Source organism: Ambystoma mexicanum, chromosome 3q, assembly GCF_040938575.1.
Source record: "Ambystoma mexicanum isolate Mex_15411 chromosome 3q, UKY_AmexF1_1, whole genome shotgun sequence".
NCBI lineage: Eukaryota > Metazoa > Chordata > Amphibia > Caudata > Ambystomatidae > Ambystoma > Ambystoma mexicanum.
Window position 1 is genome coordinate 1,135,858,196 of NC_090926.1, and position 21,283 is coordinate 1,135,879,478.

The window sequence follows — 21,283 nt, forward strand, 5'->3', positions numbered from 1 at the left end:
GTTTGCACTCTGCAGTGATTTCCAATGAACTGTCAGTATGTTTATATCATTATGCATTTGTCACTTTAATTGCAGAGGTATTGTTTACAGTAGGCACTATTGCTAGCCCTTTATTAATACTGACACTTTACCGTATTTAATATCTGGTATATTGTGTAGCAAAACATGCAACATAACAACAGTTTTGCTAGAATGGTTGCAATTTGTATATTCTTATCCACTAGTCACTTTATTGAGGTATTTGTTTACAACATGCATTCCTTCTTTAAGAGCATTGATACATTATAGCAATTTATTTGCTGGAATTGTGAGTACTTTAGGAGCCATTTTGTGTACTGTGCAGCTCTTTTATGAAGAATATATATTTTGTATTAACTTGCTTATTCTTGCAAGAACTGGAATATTTGCGATGTTGACAGTGGACTATTTCTTAACCTTCCAGTTTATTTTTTGTTCTGAAAATATATTATGCAGTCGTATTTCTTCAGAATCATGCTGGATTGATTACTGCGTTTAAAACAATAGGTTAAGATGGCTGCCATGTTAGCAAGCTTCCAATGGTGCCATGCTTGAAGCCTAACACTACCTTGTCATGTGACTAGGTCAGAGTGTTTATTTTTCATGTTTGGCAACGCCCCTTTTGTATTCACTGTGTTACCAAGTGTTGTGCACAAAACGTCTTCCTTGTGTGTTTTTTTCGTGCTGCCTGAAGCCTGCAGTCTATTTTAACCTGAATAAAATTACACAGCATTTTAATCTTCCACGTGTGTTGGTATTTATATATCCAAAATAAGGAGCAGAGCTGTGGTGTGCTGCCTTGTGCCTTCGGGTGCATCCCTATGTTTAGACATATATATATATATATATATATATATATTTGGTCTGCGGTAGCAGCCGTGTAGTTATGGTTAAGTTGCTTAACTCATAAGAAGAGCACATTTTGCGTGGCGTACAACTTTGGTGCTGTTCGATGAATCCTCACCAAACTTTGCAGAAAAGGTATATGGCCATCTCGAAAGGATTGAGAAGTTTGGTGCGGTTTTGTCCAGGAGGGCAAAGTTATAGGGGGGTCCCAAAATATTTGAAATACTCATAAGCAAAATGGAGAAAAAAATGTGCTCACGCCACAGCCCAAACTGTCAGACGGATTTTCACCAAATGCGTGGGAGGAGCAGCGGATTGGTCCAGAAAGCGTGCTTTTGCAAATTTGGTGTAAATCCATCCAGTAGTTTTTTTTAAAAAGCCCCAAAAGTAGGTAAAAACAAATGTGTGATATCTGTGGCTGGTCCGCGGACTCATTTCCTGATTTGGAGTCCGTGGATACCTCTGGACCAGTCAGGGGGTGGATTGGTATCCATGGACATGAAACACGCATGCTGATTGGATGTTGAAAAACGTGAGGTATGTCATCATTGTTTAAACTGTCGCCATATTGGATCCGTGGATGACTGCCTTTCTTCGCAGACAGCACATTGAGAAAAGGGTGTGGAAAAAACATTTGGGGATATTTTGTGGCTCGAAGAGTCACTCGAAAGGGTGAGGGACTGTAAAAAGTTGGTATGGAGTGGTTTTCATAGGTGAAAAAAAGCTGTGTAGGTGCAGCGGAGACAGTGCTCAATTTTCCTGTCCACGGACGTCATTGGGATTGGGGGGGTTCTGGATGAGTCTTGTTATTTGAAGGTGTATTGTAAGTACTTATTATATGGTTTAATTCTATTATTGTGGTTGTGAACAGTGGCCAGATTCTTGAGGAAACTGGCCACGGCCATAGTAACATATGTACAGTAACTATAAGTACAGTAGGAGGAATATAGAGTATTTGTAATATGTGGAATGATACCATTCAAGTGTATATAGTATTTATGATCGTAGTACAATTGAGGATACTGCTTGTGGAATCTGTAGTTGTTTCGTTGTGAAGAAAAAAAAAGTATAATACTGCGTTTGGATACTTTGTTCAATATGGTAATAAGGCTGGAGTCTCTGGTTCTTCTTCTGTGAAAAAAAAAACAGTATAATTTGTTAAACAAGATAGTTTAAAACCTTTAATTGCATACAATTGTACATATAGGTTTACATATAGATGAACTTGTTTGACCCTCATAAATAGTACCTTGTATGTACCATGTTGTGTACAACATTAGTATGTGGTACACTGTTGTTGTATTAACATGAAATAATCATTAGGTCATTGGGAGAAAATAATCCATAGTGGATTTTAAAAACTACTGTATTTACATATAGTGTTTGGTATTTACATGGTTTTAAAGAATGTACATGTTATAGAATACATGTGTGTGGTAGCATGGATATATTATGTGAGTGTAAGTGTGATAGGACATTTGGTTGAAGTGAGTTGTAATTAAGGGTATGTTTAAAAGTAGTTAGAGCCCTGTTGGAATAGTCTAACTATATTGGATTTTACAAGTATTATTTTAGTGATATGGATGTATAGTACAAGAATAACTGTGATAGCATACTTGAAGTGTGTTGTAATTGAGGGTATGTTTAAAGTAGTTAGATACCCGTTGGCGTATTCTAACTGTCTTGGATTTTAAAAGTACTATTGTAGTATTATGGAAGTGGTTAGATATCTGTTGGCATATTCTAACGTTGTATTGTACTATAGTTTAGCGAGTATGTTTGGGTTGAAGGAATATTAAGTAGGCATTTGTGTCGTTACATTTAAATCAACCACTTCTTTTTTTTACGTGTACAGTAAGTGGCCTGAAGTGGTTGTGGCACTGGTGTGGTAGATTATGCCTACTGCTGTGAAGGTTTTCTTGCCAAGATATACTTGGCTGTGTGTAAAGCTAGTGAGCTTACATTTATTTTTGCTACCATCTGCATTGTACGTTAGAAGCATTTGTATGACGGACTGGCCATGCAAGTTTATTTGTATGCTGGAACGATTTTCTGAATTGCTAAGTACCTTAGGAACTCTTGTAGATCTTCATGTGTGTGCATGGTGAATTTTACCATGCATGTACAGTAGTCCAGTTCTTGCCTTATACCTGAGAAACTGTAAGTGCTGTCAGGATTATTTGTGGCATTTCTATGAATGACGAGCATTTTCAAACACAACAGGTCAGAGCTGTATAAGTAAATGTATTGAACAACTGGTGGCAAGCGGAAGAGAAGATTGATTGCTACATTAGCACAGCAATTTAATACAGTTAGTTGTGTTGCTGAATTTAAATGGACCAGAGAGTTGTACCTCTGTATCCTTTAAATGGCCTGCAGTTGTTTTTTGAGAAGGGACATTTGTCACTTTGTCTTCTGATGGAGGTGCAGGTGCTTTTGTGGTTGTATTATTTGATGGATTAGAAAAACTATTAACTCTATGTCTAAACTGCAGAGTAATTCTAAAACGTAACCTTGACGTAAAACAACGTTTAGTCAACGGAGCAATTGTCACATGACAACAACATTCAGCAGTTGTTCTTTGTTTTTTAAGTGATAGTGATATTGCAGGGAGATCTGGTATAGTTTCCGTTTGTATTCAATTTCTTTTTTGAGGTACAGTGTACATATCTAGATGGGGGTGTACAGTGCAGGTAGCCTGTTGTATCCCAGGATGCAAGGAATATCTGCATTGACTTTGTTTACATCAAAGTTTACTAGGCATAGACCATTGCATGTATGGAGATGTGAAAATCCTGCATAACTCATTCCTTCGTTGAAGACTGTTCTGCCAATATCAATCAATGCATGAGCTAGAGTTAGATATTGTGATTTGTGAATAGTGACAGCATATGCAAGCGATAGAGAGAATTGTTCTCTGCGTACATACATGTCTTTGAAAAGAAGGAAGCATGCTATTGTGTGGCCTTTTCTTTTAAGTTCTGCATGTTTGTCAAAGTGGATGTTGACAAACTGAATGTTGTTGTCATGTGACATTGCTCTGTTGACTAAACGTTTTACGTCAAGGTTACATTTTAGAATTACTGCAGTTTAGACATAGAGTTAATAGTTTTTCCAATCCAGCTGTGTTGGAGATACATTTTTCCAAGCTATTTAGTCATGCTGTTACTTGTTGAAACATAGGGAGTTCATGCCATGCACTTCTAGTTTGTCTATCGAGCGAGTATGCACTATTGGTTACATTTCTTTTTTCAACATTATATTGTTTAATTGACTACAGCTTGCAAGGGTTGGCATTAAGGACATGCATCTTACATTTTGTTATATTAATTGTTCCATGCCATCAGGGGCAGATGTATTTTGCCCATATAGCTCCTGGATTAGTTTTTAAGATGATTGTTGCATCTTTAGAAAGCAGATGAGTTCTAATGCTTTTTAAACAATTATTTAGCATAGGTTATATCTATAAACTGACACATGCTTTGAGTTAGTTGTCTCTAGCAAAAATGTTGCCAGAGATTTACATTTTCCATGCTGCCGGGTGTATTGAGACAAATCCGAGAGGAATTAAAGCCAGCATGAGGTTGGAAACCATGCTTACTTCATCAATTAGGAGGACTTTCATTTGTTTCAGAATTCTGCATACTTCACTTGCAGCTTCTGCTGATAATCTGGAGTATTCTAATTTGTGTTGATGTTCTACTGGGAGGAGCAGTAGTTGGTGTAAAGTTACACCTCCTATGCTGTAGGCACCAAGACCTGTGGGGGCTGTTACAACAGCTGAAAAGGTGTTCTTTGTTGAGTCTTGTAGAAATGTGCTGATTATTTTAATTAAGAACATTTTGCCAGAACCAGCTTCACCACTTACATACAGGAGCAGAGGTTTATCATTTCTAGAACTACAAGGTTTAGTTTCATGTTTACAACCATGTTCAATTTCTTCAGTTACTACTAGATAAATGGTGAGTTGTTCATCATTTAGCTGTGATTTGAGCACTGACAGGTCTTTGCCAGATTGTTTAGATTAATAAATGGTATTGTCTACCGCAGTCATGGCTATTTCTGCTTCATTTAGAATGAGTGGTTCTCCAAGTGGTTCTTCGCTTCCTGTAAGAGAAAGTTGACTGCCTTCGGGAGTTTCTTTATCTAGTACAAGTTCCATTTCTTCCTTCGTTCATTGTCCAACATTTGTTTGTATTGTTTGAAATTGACATTTGTTATGCTGATTTCATTTGCATTGAATGCAGGTTCAAATGCATCATGGTCACCTAATAATTCTTCTTCTTTTCCCCAAGGTTTGAAAAGTAGTAGTAGGGCCATGTAAACTTTATATGATTTATTATGCTGGCTGTCGTACTCTTTAAAAGGCTTCATTCACAAGTTAAGACTGAATATTTGCCAGTTGTCTCATCTGGCGACATTGCTTTTGGAGGAGTAGGTTTGGGCATATGTTTTCCAAAGCAGTACTTCTGTTTGGGTAGTATGTTTCAATTAAATGATTTTTCTTTTAAAATGTCTTGGCGGTTGGGATCATTTGTGGCTATTGTTTCTATCTCATGGTAAGACTTTTGTACCCTTTTTCGTGAGGAAGCTGGACCAAGCTTTATCCAGGCAATGTTTTCAGATTTCCCATATAAGCGTGCACCTGTTAAATGGTCTGCATCTTCGTAGCACTCGCATTCTCTATGGGAGACCATTTTTATACCAAAGATGTACAATTTTTGTGACAGTGTTTTCTCAGATGATATGTTATCCCAGAGGTCTTTTAGCTCTGTCTTCACAGCTTTGGTGAGATAGGCTGTGACATATCTTGCAGCTGCAGTGGAATAGTCTGCAGTGTATTGAATGTTTTTATTTGCATTCCACAAGAGGGCAATGATTGCATTGTAATCATTGATGTACTTGGATGCTTCATCCCCTTTAATGTTGTATGTCCTTTTAGGGGATTTCCCTTTTACACTATGTTTAACAGATGATATCAAGCTATTTACTTGTCATTTTGTGCAATCTGGACTAGGGAAGCCAAAGTGACAGCTGGTACAGTATTTACCTTTGTGTTTATATCGACGTCGGCAGTATTTGCCACATTTATATTTTTGAAAGCCTAAGATTAGTGTACGTAGGTCACTATGCATGGTTTCTGAAGGGATGTCACACTTAATGTATTTTTCAATACATTGTAAAAGAGTGGCATCACTGTCATGGCTAAATTTTGGAGCATCTTTTATCCACAAAAGCACATGGATGTGTGGTGCTCCTGTGGATTGATATTATTTTCTACATAAGAAGTGTTCCACTTCCCCAGAGTGGAGAGGTCATTTTATTGCAGATGAAGTGCAGCATGGCAATGAAGTGATGGTGAAAGTACCTTGATACATTGACAGGGTCAAGAGAACAGAGCTCTCCTGGTGTTTTTATATCTATTCCCTATATATTTTGGTTTGCAGTACGTAAGAAGTCATGCAAGTCCTCCCAAATGCGTATTCTGTACAACTTAAAGTAACAAACCATGTGGGTGGGACTAGGTTCCTTAGCATACAATGTACATCAGCGTCACGTGGACCATTATACATTTGTACCATGCATGTTTGCCAAGAGATTTGGTGATTTTTGACTACAAAACTTCCTCTTTGTCTTTTATCTTTTGAAGCAGTTGGGTACCCAACAGGTTTAAGAAATTAGAGCCTGTTTTAATGTGTCTGCAACTCCATAACATGGAGTTGCTAGTTTGCTTTCGAAGAGGAGGTGGAAAACTGTATTCTACATTTTGTCTGAATCTTGGGTCTTCAGAATACATTCGTAAAGAGTGATATACTGATTCACTAATTTGTGTGGATGTTTCATCATATCTTCCTCCAGGAAAGAGTAGAGGAAAAGTATATGCTTCTACATGTTTCTCTCATGTGCTCATTGGGGATCTTTTGGCTTGATGCATTTGATAGTTTTCTAATGTATCTTCTATGGTGTCTTTCGAATGTAGTGGGTGAATTGTATGCTGGTCTAAAATGTTGGCTGCAGTAACAGGATCTACATGTTCAAATTGGTCAATTTGTGGTGAATCTTCAATTATTTGGGGGATTCTATTACATTTTCCCCTATGTTAATATCTCTGTAGTATTCTTTGTTTTCTTTGAGATATTGTAGGGCTTGTCTAACTTTGTTTAACTCGACTAGTTGTCGCCAAATAATTTTGTCTTTTGTTGGTAAACCATTAACTAGTACAATCAAAGATTGAGCTAGTGGCCATCATAGTCCTAGAGTTTCTACATTTTCCTTAAGATTTAATGGCAAATATATTTCTTTGCTACAAATGCCTTTTAGTAACTCGGATGGAGGCAATTTGGCAGTTTTCGGTTGAAGGCGTATTATAGTTTGAAATGGGTGCACTGTTTGGATTATAATGCTCTCATACAAGTTAAGTTGTTGGAGAACTTTTGGAAGTGGGAAGATTTTTAAGTTATTAGTGATAGCATATGATGGCATTTGGTTATTGTCAAGCTTTGTATTGCAGTACAGGCTAGTAATGAGGAGCCAGTTATTGTGTACTTATTTTCTGCTGTTAGATATAAAGATAATTGGAAATATTGGGCTTCCTCGTTGTCCTTTATTTTGTAGGCCATATCTACTATTTTTGTGCTCTTTTTATAAATGCTTCTACAACAACAGACACATAATTTGTCTGCTATTTCAGCAGATGTGTTTATAAATTTTGCTATTTCTTTTTTGTATATGTTTGTAAGGAGGTTGGTGTTGTGAGGTTTTTGCTAATTATTTCTAAACTTACCAAATTGTCTTTGTCAACATCATTTCCAAAATATTTACTTTAATTCACGAAAGGGTTCTTTGGCTGTTCATGTTTTAAAATGTCATTTAAATGTTGCAGTTCTACAGCAGGACTTGTTGCATAGTACAGTCTATGCAAACGGTTTAGTATAGCGCAATGGTGTGTTGTTAACATATTGATTTGGTAGAAGGTGCTTTTGCAAGCATTTCCTGAAATGCAGGCTAATGAATGTTCTTGTAGTCCAGTGTGGATGTGCACTGGGCAGGAGTCCATGATTTGCAGAGTTTGATTCCACTTTGTCTTTTAGTTCACATAGTGTTTCACATAGTGATTGAGGAATTGTCGTAAAGATTTGGATGATTGTTGGCGTACGTTACACATTGAGCTGCACGTCCATTTGTACACTGGATGTTTTGTTTGGACAAAAGAAACATTTGGGTGAAAGTTTGCTGGAGGCGTTTTTTCTATTAGGCTTTCTTTTGTCATAATGGTGTCTCCTACCATTTCATAGTCTCAGCCATCATAGTCTATGGCAATTGTTTTTTTTGTTCTTGTTTACCAGCCTCTTCATTCAAATCTGGTTCTGTGCTGCTAGTGTAAATCCATTCACTTTCACAGAAGTGTGAACAGGTATCTATATTGACATAGCGCATGTTTAGAATTTCTTTTTGGAATGTATTGATTAATTTAGTTAGTGGTTTCATTCTGTTTAAAATGAATATAAACAACTTTTTCTTTCTTAGAATTTCGCTGTTAATTAGAGCTTTGAGGATTAGTTTTCTGCAGTAGTTTTTAAGGGTAGGTTGTAACTTAGTGCTCTAGATAAGATTTTGAGGTAGGAATATTTTACTCCGTATTTTTTAACTTTGAGAGTAAATGTAATTTCAAGAGAGTAAAAATGACTTTTCTCCTATGCAAGAGAGTAAAATGTATGTGACATCCAGCCGACGTGTTCAAAAACTGTATGGAATTCATTACCATGCGGCTGCTTTCTGCATTGTGATAGAATACACCTTTCATTATTTCCCTAAGGTCTGGCAATTTGATCGACCCTTTATATATTCAAATGTTGAGAACACAAAAACCTACTCAATTACATAGTAAAGCAAAGATTAATTGTATTGTGTGTTTTGAGGTTCGCTAGCAGAATTGTCTTTTGATGTTTAATGAAAGTCCTTATTTTCTGGAGCTATTACTACTTAATGGTATGCCAATGTTATGATACAACAGTGCAGAGTATCAAGAACTCCATGCTAAATTCTATACCTAATCTCATGGTCAAATGGTTATTTATATAGCGTTTCTGGCAAAGCGCTGTACATAGAACATATTTATCACAATTATCACCAAACCAAAGTTGGTACTCCTTTATCGACCTCGAATGGATGAAAGGCTAAGTTGTCCTTGCCAGGATTCATACCTGCAACCTAAAGATCATGCACAGATCGCAGCAACGAGCGCGCAATCGGATGAGCTTTCTTATTGGCTAACATCCTTCAGAGGTTGGTTAACTGAGTATCAACTGAGATACAACAATCACAGTGCCTAGATGTTGGACGAACTATGATTGAAGCCCTACATACCTATCTGGATTACCACAGGGACAGGTTTTGCTGAGTTTCTATTTCAATTACAAATGTAACTTTCATTTGATTGTTTTTGTACAGCCATTGCACTTCCTGTAGAGTCAGGTTTTGGTTCATTTAATTGTAGATATTGAAGATTTGAGAGTCTATAACACTTGTGATTGGTGTAATGATAATCACTCACCATTGAGCAAAAACTCTGCTGCCACTGACCATTTATAGTAATGTACCCCATTGACTACAAGGTTGGATGGATGCAAACTAGACCGTGCACACTGTTTTTATAATTAGAGTGTTCATTAAATTATAAGTGTAAACATGATCTGCCTCCGCACTATTATGCACCCAGCACAGGAACTCTGAAAAATACAATTGTGTAATACAGGTTTGCTTTCACTGGATAAAAAAGCATAATTTGTTTGAAAAGATTAATTCTCAATTGCAACTTAGTTTTCCATCTTATTAATTATACAATCCTAAAATGCTAGGAAAATAATTATGCACATTGCTTCTGTTTGCTCCATGAGCATCTTCACACAACACAGCAGATGCTGAATGGAAATAAACCATTCCTGTTATCACAGTGTGCAGTGTCTGCGTCAGAGGCTTTTCTCCATGGCTTATATTGCATCCGTGTAGGTGAAAATCAAAAGAAGTGCTCTGGTTTCCGTCAAGTAACCTAACCTTTGCATTGCCCTCTGATTTCAACTTGTGTGTAAATGTACATAGGAAAATAGTAAAGCTGTCGTAGTTACAAGATTTCCATGCTTAAAACGGCCTGGCACAAACCTTATCTGGGGGGCTGTTTGTAGGTCTGCTTTTGTTTGTACATATTTTTGTACTTTTAATTTTTGCAAGGGGGCCTTATTTTTTTTAGTAGTGGCTGGTTTAGTTTTGTTGAGTCAGGATACTAGCTGTTCTTTGTTAATGTTTTCTATACAGTTCGTTTTTAGTAGGCATTCTGTTCTGTCTGTTGCGAAAAAAGAAAGTTTTTGTTTGAACGTTGTGGAATGCTTATGCATGTAATATGCATCAGTGAGTGGGTGTTATTTTACAGAGGAATAGAGTGGTGTACGATTGTGAAGTGGGAAGATAAGTGTGATTGGGAAGGTTGGTGATGGGCTTGGGTAAATATGAGATTGAAATTGGGTGGTGTTGTATAAAATAAGTATATTTATGTGATGGGGATGGGTAATAAACTATGAATAGCAGAATGGTGGTGTAATTGAATAAGTAGGAATATTATGATCTGTTGAGGAAAACAGTGGTTGCTGTATTGGTGTAATTTAGTGCCTAGGTATGAGGGTTTTGTGGGTGTAATTGAAAAGGAGTCTGTAAATGTACTAACGTGTGTTAGCGATTTGGAATGCAATGAGTGTGAATATTGTTAGGTTGGAATTAAGGACCTCACGTGGATAGGTCTATGGAAGAATAAGGAAATAAAATTGAGGTATAGAAGTTGATGAGAGATGGCTGTAAGGTTAGGCAGTAAGGAATTGGTGGTGTATTGAATGAAGAGCACTGTTTAGATAGGAATAGAAAGAATGAATGCTGAAATAGAATGAGTAAGAGTGAAATACAATATTGTTGAGTAGAACAGAATACTGCAGGCCCAGAATCGGGACTCGCAAAATGGAGAAGCCCGAAACTGTAAGCAGCACACTAGTGTTTCTCACTCCTCAGACCGAGCGATTAGCCCCGCCCTCGACTTCCGGAATTGTATATCCGGCTACTGGAACTTCGGTACTACACGTTGCTTCTCTATGCAGAGTCGCGCTGCGCACCGTAAGTGCGTTACTTTTTCTACTCAACAATTGTTATCTAGAGGTGCTCACTTCACTTCCTTTATTCATTTCTCTTCCCATTTCTCTTTCTGAACCTTAGAATCCTTGATCCTTTTCTATGCTCTGTGAAACAACAGGAAGCCATCTGCCAGTTTCAACAACCGCTCTTGCTGCCATTGGTTTGTAGCTTACGTCCGTTTAGTTAGACAGAGTTTGTGATTCTCGCTGGTTTTTCCTCACGCCTAATCTTGTTGTTAGTTACAATCTACATTAGGAACCAACCTTAGACATCCTTTTCAGCCTTCTTTTCCTTCTAGTTCAGAACCTGTAATTTGCTCTATGCTATTTATCCCTGGGGCTACTGTTTGTGGGTAAGACCCCAATCTCTTATTGCTTTTCCCTTTTCGCATAATTGGACATATTCTTACTCCTTATATGTTCTATTAGGCGCTTTGCCAACATTAACCATCAGATTGAGATACAAAGACCTAGTAGGGAATGGGCTTGTCAGGGTAAGCTCCTTTTTGAACCCTCTACTTTTTCACTAGACTTGGGAAACCATATTCTTACTTACCTGCATTTGTACTCTGTTTGAATTAGAATCCTTCATGACAAGAATACGGACCACATTAAAACTAGCGTGAGTCTTCAGCAGCTGCTCGCAGGAAACCACGCATCACAGGTTTTTTTTCCCCGATTGGGGTTTTCCCTGTTGATTCCACTTCTACCTAGCCTTTTTGGCTGGGTTTAAGAGGGGTTTTTAGGTAATTCTCTCCTTCATATATTACGAGACTGTTGACCATCACAGAGGTAAGTGTTATTTACAACTGCCGAGACACATATTTGGTTTCAAGTGCTTTATTATTATAAAGTTATTACAAATATATAGTGAAAGTACGTTGTTACAACTAGAGAGATATACATGTAGCCCTCTTTGTCGATCATATTTTTTCCTGTAATTGTAAAAGAAAGTTAGTTGGTATATGTGCTTCACTAAGAGGTAGTTATTTATAAAGGTAGGAGGAGTTGCTGGGAGAAAGAGTGAATAAAGTTATGTTATGGGTGGAGTAGTAAAGTATGTTAACTATGTTGTAAGAACAATTGGATTATGAGTAGTGCTGTGTGGGACATTTAAGGAACAGGGTAAAAAGTGGAGTGCAAAAAAGATGCATATCTAGGTTATTTTTGCAGCACAGGCATGTTTCTTCTGGGGCTATTATGTAATGGTATTAGCTGTACGGCATAGTTTGGCTTCATGTAAAAACGCATGAAAATGTATGGTTTTGCAGAAGGGCAATTTCTGTGCTGATGCCTTTAATATGAAATGTGCTGTATTTGCGGTGCAATGCATTTGTACTGTGTTGCACTGTTTTAAAGAACTGAGAAACTGTGGCATAGTGGTAATGCAATGGCAGTTTGTAGTTGGAGCAGTGTATAGTGTGTTATAGTAGTGGTTGGAAAAGGGTAGTATGTTGTATGTAAGGAGAAGTGGTGCATATAGATACTTTGCCAGTATACACATATGTGTGAGCCGGTGGAGAGTGGTTGCACTATAAGGGATGTGATGAGAAAGCTTGGAAAGTATGATATTAACACGTAATGAAAAAGGCAAAATGTTGTTCGTTTAAAAAAATATATTTTTGGGAGCATTTTGTTGAAAGTAAGAAAAGGCACATGTGCATTTACTGCGGCACTGTTTGTAACTTTTTTCTACAATTAAGTGAAATGCAGTTGCAAAAGATTTGAGGAACACTGTTAAGTGGCAGTTGGTGTGTGGAAGTTTGATATGTTGGCAGTACAAGTATGTAAATGCCACTTGGTGTGACTTGGTGCAGAATTGGGCAATACATGGGTGGTTAAATAAGATAAAATGCTTATTGAGATGCTTATTACAGGCTTAGTGGCAGCACCCCTGTATATATATTTATGGAGGTGTTTTAAAAAATGACTGAAAGAAATATAAGTATACCTGTACTATGATATGATATAAGTTATTTATAATGCGCATGTACACAAGTGTACAGGCTATGTTTTGTTAAATGTAGATATTGTTGAATCTGCAAATCGAAATCTTGGAAAGTTTCACAGTAGTTGTTGATGCAGGAGGCTGCGAATAAGAGGAGACACGTACTCTCAGAGTTGAAATGTACATCTGAAGTGTTGAAGTGAGGTGACTGGGTTACATGTAGGGTATTTGGATGTGATTGGGGGATGGATGTGTCACTGTTTGAATATAGCCAATGAGAGAGTGTTCCAAACATAAAAGTAAAATGGGTAAAAGGGCTGTCCTGTGCTACGGCGTCCGAGTACCCGCACGTGCCACCCGGGGGATTTAAAGGATACCTGCCATGGAAAGAGGACTGGGGAGACCGTGGACATTGGAGGATTAGCCAATCAGGTTTACTGATTGTTGTGTGCAGTCAGTGTAGCAAGTGTTGGGAAATTCTTGGATCCGTTCATTGAAGGTTTATACTGAATACCTTGGCATCTTTGCTACTTTTGGATTGGAAGAAGTGGAGGTTTCATGGTATGCAGTTTCTGGGTTAAACTGGGTTATTACCATTCTGTTAGAATATGGCTCACTTTAAATGTCCAGACATCATTATTGTACATTGCGGAGGCAATAGTTTGGAGTATGTGACTACAATATCCTTGCAGTTAAGTTGTGCAGATTTAATGCAAGAGTTAAGCTGGTCATGACTTCCCACATCTGCTGAATTTGTAGGGTTTTGATGCGTTAAATCTGCACGACTTAACTGCTCCTTACCTAAGGGGTTTAGATATGAGTAGTAAAAAGCATTTGGAAAAAGTGAAGGCTACAACATAATCTATAAAAAGATAAAATCGATCAAAGTTGGGAATGCCAGCAGTACGGTTTAGCCTATTTACACACTAAAAATAAATAAAAACAATATTCAAACAAACATTCCTGAATCTTATCAATATTTTAATGTATTAATGCTATTTGTGTTTATTCTATATACTATTGTTGTCCATTTGTTTGTAGTTAGCTTGTGAATGTCAGCAGTATGGTGTGAAATGTGGTTAAAATGTTTTAGTCTCAGTACATGTTGTTGTGAGCTTCTTATTTTAGTAATTGTGTGTATGTTTAAAGTTTGTTTAATGTAATGCATGATTATGGGTGTATATTTTGAGGTAATTGATTGTAATGTATACAATATTCAACTTGTTTAAATGGTTATTTTGAATGTTTTTCTAATGTATGTCTGCTATGTATTTTGTTTTCTTGTAGCTGTACGTTGTAAATATAAAACTATCCGTTGATGATACTTTGGATCTATTTGAAAATGTGAATCCGTCAATCGTCACGCATGTATGCAGTTCAACATTTATTAAATAAACCCTTTAATTGTATGCCAAACCAAAGGTGACTTTGGTGAGACCCCAACCAACCCTGTCTCCCTCTTTGCCTTACCTCCCATCCTCTTTGTCGGCTTGCTTTGCCGGCTCTGTTTGCGTTTCCTCATTCTTTCCAGCGTTAACTCCCTCATTCTTGGTACTCTCTCCAACATTAAAAAACTGGGTCCCAATTACGCCTCCCTCATAATTGATAATAACACCGTCGCCAAAGTAATCAAAACTCTTGGCTTCTACATAGACTCCACGCTCACCTTTGGTAAACAAGTAAAAGCTTTGGCATCTGCCACATCCTATACTTGCAAACTTATAAGAGGAGCCAAACCATTCCTCTCACCAAACAACTGCATCACCCTAGCGAGAGCCCTAATCTTATCCAAATTGGATTATTGCAACGCCTTATACTTGGGCAGCAACAAATCTATCACTTCCAAAATCCAAACCCTCCATAATAATGCCCTGTGAGCCGCTCTAAATCTCCCCAAAAATGCCCACATATCTGATCTTAGAAGATCCGTCAACTGGCTCTCTACAAAAGATAAAATCCTCCTTAAAACTGCGTCCCTGACACACAAATGCCTCAACCATGCGGCCCCACAATAACTCATGGACAGACTCATCAGACAAACAGCCTCCTGCCCCCTAAGAAAAGCTAACTCCAACCTGCTACTAGTACCTAAATTTAGGCTTACTAAATCCGGTGGGAGCAGTTTCCCTGTTAAAGCAGCTCAATATTGGAACTCCCTTCCTCCTGCTTTAAGAGAAGATTTACCCTATCCACAATTTAGATCCAGTCTCATTCACTGGATAAAGAAACATGACGCCTGACCATACCTGACATGTAAACTGACCTACATCCTTTTTTAGGATATCTTGTATATACGAGACTCCATTACCTGTGCTATATCTATGTGTCTCATACCTACTTCTATTATTTATTGTAAATACCTACCTGCTATGCCTATTGTTTGTGCACACATCATTGTAACGTTAGCTGTACTATGCCTATATGTAACTATCTAACGCAAGCTTAACAACCCTCTTTATGATTTCGTGCCCGAATACCTCCGGGTCTGGTGCGCAATATAAATAATAAAACAAACAAACAAAGTCTTTTTTCTCTCCAAACTTTATTGTTTTTTTATATTGGCACCCCCTACATCACCCAAACCCATTCTCTGTGTGTACACAGCAGTTAAGGAAGCAATGGACGACCCCGCAATCCCTGGATCGGCTGTGCAGTTTCTTTTCTGCAACATTTCCATTACTACCTTTTTCGCAGTAAACGACCATGCACAGTTTTTTATTCAGTATTTTTCTACAACCCCTGTGAAGGTGAGTAAAGGTTATCAAAATGTTTATTAGGTTGGGGTTATTTTATATTTACTGTAGTTCCTCAAGGATGTATCAGGTTTAACAAGGGCCCCGGGATGTTACCAGCCAGTACAGCCAGAGGAACTTGTCATTATGGCTATTATGGTTTATGTTCCGGGGTACATATAGGCATTTATTTATTTGAAACAATGGGTATCAGTGAGTGCATAACCCGTTGTTTCGAATAGATACTCACCTTAGAGTGCTGTCATGGAAATGGAAGCGAGGCGCCGATCTGAGCCCCTCTTCCACTTCCATGGTGACCCTGCTGACATGAGGGCAGAGCGTGGTGCTGTTACGGCAATGAATCCCCTTTCAGGTAAGTGGGAGGAGGGAAGGAGTGGGAAGACAGAAGGGTGACAGCAGGGGTGGGGACAGGGATGGGGAGGGAAAAAAGCAGGGCGGCCGCGCGCAGCTATCACATTGCTCGGAACAGGGGCTTGCACTGTGAGATTCAGCCCGCTTTCCAAGCAACTCGATTGGCTTCGGTGCTCACCCTGGGGGCTAATATTTAATAATACATTCATACTTACTGTGGCATCATCTGTTTCGATTGGCTATACTATTTACAGTTTTTTTCTAAAAAAAACACACATGTTCCCACAGCTTTCTTTTATTTAAGGGTACTATATGATTTGTATGAGTCATATTAACAGATTTGTGTGGCTCAGAGTTGCTGAGCCACCATACCAGAGTGCTATGGTGGCTTAGCATTTGGATTTTTCATCCCATGTTTTTTATTTTGCATGTCCTTCTGACCCTAGGATGCATGACCGGCGCACCGAACACATGTTGGGTGGTGCAGATCATCTTATGCATTCCACAGACTAATGTCAATTTCACTGAATGATGTTCATTTTTTTTCCCTTCCGAGTATTCAGTGTATGACAGAATAGGGGTGTGTCTGTTGGGGGCTGCATATTTTATTCTGCAGTTTGCAGTATGTTTATATTGCGTATGTTGATAAATATTGATTATTTGTTTGGCCATGAGTGCATTTTTCAAGTTTGGCTGATCTGATTTTCGAAATGTTTGTGTCATGCACTGCTTCACCTTATTGGCTAGGTGTGTGTCAAACAACTCAAAAAATAAAGTGGACAACAGGTTTTATTCAGCAATCAGTTTAGGCATGAAAACATTGATGGATATACACCAGATTTGGCATATAGTATCCCAGCTATTCTATAATACAGAGGCATTCCAATTAGCCTGCTAATACTCTAAATCCCTCTCTGCAGAAACCCTTACCTCTTCAGTATAATGAAGTGTAACTTGGCTTGACATCAACCATGTGTTTCTCTTTCCTTACATATAGCACCTGTGACTGCAGTCCACTCAACCCTCTACTATCTCTGCTTTGTGAGCAACAAGACACATCACCTGGTTGTCCCTCAAACCAAGGCACGTCCTTCTATTCCAGACCCTAGAACCCAACACCACTTGCATGACAATATACTAAGATTCCTCTGTTTGGTCATGGAGAAGCCGTTGGCTTCACAGGGAAGTATTGTCTCTAAGGGTTCCCTAGATATTTTCCATATCTTCTCAAAACTGCGTGTTCTTTGTGGTTCTTATTTCCAAGCAATCCCCAGCCCACAAAGAATATCTGAAGAGGTGTAATTCTTTTTTGTTTTTAAAACTTCTCTTGATTGGTTTTACAACATGTTAAACATTCCCCCCCACTCTGCTCGTCCTCCTTCCCCCCATCCGTTTCCCACTCCTCCCACCCCTCCCTGGACCTTAAAATCGTCTTTCAGAAATACCATTGTCTCGCATCAGGTTGTTGTTCATTTCATATGTGGCCCATTCCAGCGCTATCAGCTCCCAAATCTTGCGGAGCCACTCTTGAATCGTGTGGAGAATCGCTCCCTTCCACCTTTGGGCTATTAGGATCATTGCTGCCAATGCCAGTACCACCCGGGCCTTCTTCCGGCCCCTATTTTCCCATTCTTCCCCAGCCTCTCTAAGCCTTAGTAGGTCTCGTTCCGGGGTACTTGCAGCCCCTTCCTCAAACGCTTGAGCTCGCGCCTGTGATATCTCTCTCCAAAAAGGCTCAATTTTGGGGCATTTCCGAGGTGTAATTCTTATGTGTATTGCTCAAATATTAATGTAACATTATCAAGCCGTATTTCAATTAACATCAAAGAGAACGTAGCACATTTGTACAAACAATGACCAGGCAAAGACAAACAACTGAGCCCTAATAACATGGTAATGGCCAATTAGAGACAGAAAATATATAATGAAATGTGACAGAAGAGAGAGAAAACCAGGTCTGGGCGAACTTGGCCAGATTTAAATGTGACCAGCATGGGACCAACATCTGTACCTACCCAGCTGTCCCGTTGTAATCCTCTGACTTCCATTGCTTCCTGGTCTTGAAAAGGATGCCAGGATAGTGGTCTCTATAGTTGCTAGAAGGTTGGTTGCAACGGTAGCCACCGCTGTTCTGCTGAGATTGGACAATGAGGACGTCTGTTTTAACACCTGGCTGAAACCTTCAGTCACATTCTGTGGGATGAGATGCAGGGCCTGTGAGATGTTTATTCCGTAGAACATTTTCTGGTCATTATACTGTGGTTCCAAATTCAGTTGATAGCCCGCGCACATCGCAAAAGACGTATAGGAAGTTAGTGCATCAAGCACCATCCTGCATTAAGGTGAAGCCACCAAAACCAGTAAAATATCTACTTTGGCATTAAGCTAAGCCCTAGGGTTTACTTGTATTTATTGAAGAACAGGGCACAGCCCTTATGAGAAAATCACACCCCAACATACTCTAACCTTTCCTTCCTCTGGTAACCTCTTTGCAGACCCATGTACAGATATAAGGCAGACTACCTCAAGATTCTGACAAGTGCTGAGATGAAGCAGTGAGCATGGTGGGCAGTGGCAACAGAATCCGTGACGTGGGTGAGCGCATTCTTGGTGGAGTGTTTCGACTCGAAGAGAGATTGGAGGGGGCTAGCAATGAGTGTATCTCAAGATAGTTGACTATGCAGCTGGAGATACCATCTTGAGGATTTTAAAGTTGTAGGAAAGGAGACAGACACATCTGCAGAAAGAGTGGATGTTGTGGTGAGAAGTTTCTTTCTTTATAAGAGGGCTGACTGTGGCTGCTTTTTAACGGTTGGGAAGATATCAGATAGTTTGTATAATGCAGAGAGGTGAGTGGAGGTGACGGGTGCAAGTTCCTTAAGAACCTGTCTTGAAAAGGCATCAATTGGAGCAAACGATGGGTAGAATATCAGTAGGGAAGGTGACAGAAGTGAGATAGAGAAGAGAAGTGAAAGAGAGGTAGCAGAGGTAGCAATATGGGGAAGATATTAGAAGATAAGAATGAGGGAGGGAGTAGGAGAGATAGAAAAGTAGAGAAAGTGTCCCGTATTTTGGAGGAAAAGTACAATGCAATGTCATTGGCAGAGAGGAGGAAATTGAATCGTTTGTGAGTGTTATGGGTGCAGAGGCTGACAGAAAGCTGCCATGTTTGGGGCTAAATACTTTTGTTAAACAATTAAGAAAAAGAAGACCTATCTTCCCCTATTCCAAAGAGGGGTTAACCTGCATCAACTTGAGATCTAAGGTGACTGTCAGGATGTTTGTCAACGTAAAGGTGTCCAACGTCTTGTGTGAAGAAAACCTTACTTTTGTCCCACTAGAAACTGAAGAATAAGGCCGTACTTTACTGGTATCAGGAGAATGGCTCCCTTCTCCTGGGTTATGGTTAAAGTTCCACACAATGCTACCTTAGTGGGATGTACATAATTATTACATTAATGAAAATGTTGAATTCGAAAATCACGAATTTGAAATGCCTGTAACAAAATAATCACATGAATGACCCTGGCCCGCTATCTCCCCACCCTACAACTCCCTACCCTTAAACCTTACCTCCTGACACTTACCTGCTGTTCCTCTGCATGGCTCCTTCCCTGCGACGCAAGTTCCACCTTCCCATTGAGGGGAGGAACTTCCGCTGCAGGGTCTGCTTTTTTTGTAATCTTTCTTTGTCCCCGCTTTCCTTTCAATGGAAGCAGGGGACACCCCTGCAACTCCCGAAATACCATATTGTTATTGTCGATCAAGAGGAGTGGGGAAAACCCCCTCAACACCCGCGCTCCTTGATCAACAATATGGTTTTTCTTTTTTTTTTCAATGCTGAATTTGGCATTTTTAGACGTTTGTTTTTTTTAAACTACATTTTCGTTGGCACCCCCATGGGTGGTACAAGTTCATTCCTCCATTCTCCTGATATCCAATCTCAGATAGCCTGGGGTAATGAATCCCTTGCCCAGGCCATAAAGTTCCAAACAATATTTTCTTGGTGGGTCTGGAGAAGGCCACCCTTCTCCTGGTGTCGGGGCTCAGTCCATATATCCTGGAGGAATGACTCCGTTCCTCAGGCCTGTTGGACCTTACTCCCAGTCCGAGTTACCAGGAGAATTACTCCATTCTCCTGGTAATCTTAGAACAGTCTCTGACAACCAGGGGGAATGACTCCCTTCTCCTGGTCTTCTCTTCATTAGGCTTCACACCTAAAACATCCAACTCTGAGTGTTAGGAGGGTCCACGACCCTGGCTTCTCTTCTTCTTTGATTTGTGCCACTCAGTTCACTTCCCTGCCAAGTACTACCATGATGAAGATGAATTGTATCACTCTCTTGGTTTGGGTGCCAGACCCTAGTTTCTCTTCTTCTTTAATTCGGCCCACTTGGTTCACTTCCCTGACCAGTACTGCCGCAAGTACGATGACTCGAATGTCTGTGGTTCCTCTCTCAGTGGGTTTATTCCTGCCACTGTTGTGAGGGTCTCCCTCTCAAGTTCTCTTTATGGTACTTGGGGTCCTCGACCCTTCCCGGGTGATCAGCATGCTTTGTTTCACCGCTGCAATGAGGAGGAGAAGGGTTGTAGGCGTTCTGCACTTGCCGTGCCACCCAAGCGTTATGGTTGCAAAGGGGCCTAGGGACAACTACATGTGCCATCTTGCGACATCCTTTACCTTGTTGAGGGCTTCGACAGACATCTGGGGCTTCCTGGGATGGCAGGCGTTCCATTCGGCTTCTAAGGCATCTTACTTTTCCTCTGTCTGTGCGACAGTGTTCCTAACTGCCATTTGCATTCCTTCTTCCTCTCAATACTGCTGTGCACTGGTCTGCTCCTGCAGACCTCCTGATCATCAGACTCGGCGAATTTCCAGCATCCTTGGAGTTCTCCAGGCACCGTATCAGGGATGCAGGTTTGTATTTCCCTGCGTTCTGTGCACAGCACACTTGCCATCCTTCACGGCTGCTCAAGACCAAGTGTTTAGTCCATTGTCGATTTTTATACAATGTTGCCAGCAGTGTCTGGGCCCATTGTATACATCCTACTCTTTCACAAGTTTCATCTTTATTTTTGCCAGGGGCCAACTGGTACCAACAGTACTTGGATTACCTAAGTTCCTGATGTTTTTGTTCATCTCAGTACTTTTCAGAACCTTGAGGGAGTCTACCTTATAACCGTACATATGTTTA

The 21,283-nt window shown here is 39.5% G+C and overlaps 1 protein-coding gene across 2 annotated transcripts in view; it reads right to left on the reverse strand.

The window, feature by feature from the left end:
* The window catches only part of LOC138447681 (adhesion G protein-coupled receptor E1-like), a 927,425-nt gene that overhangs the window by 347,167 nt on the left and 558,975 nt on the right, over positions 1–21,283 (reverse strand). For both annotated transcript variants that reach the window (XM_069603948.1, XM_069603946.1), the window contains one exon: positions 18,104–18,281. In XM_069603948.1, the coding sequence (XP_069460049.1) occupies positions 18,104–18,281 (178 nt within the window). The remainder of the gene's footprint in view (positions 1–18,103; positions 18,282–21,283) is intronic.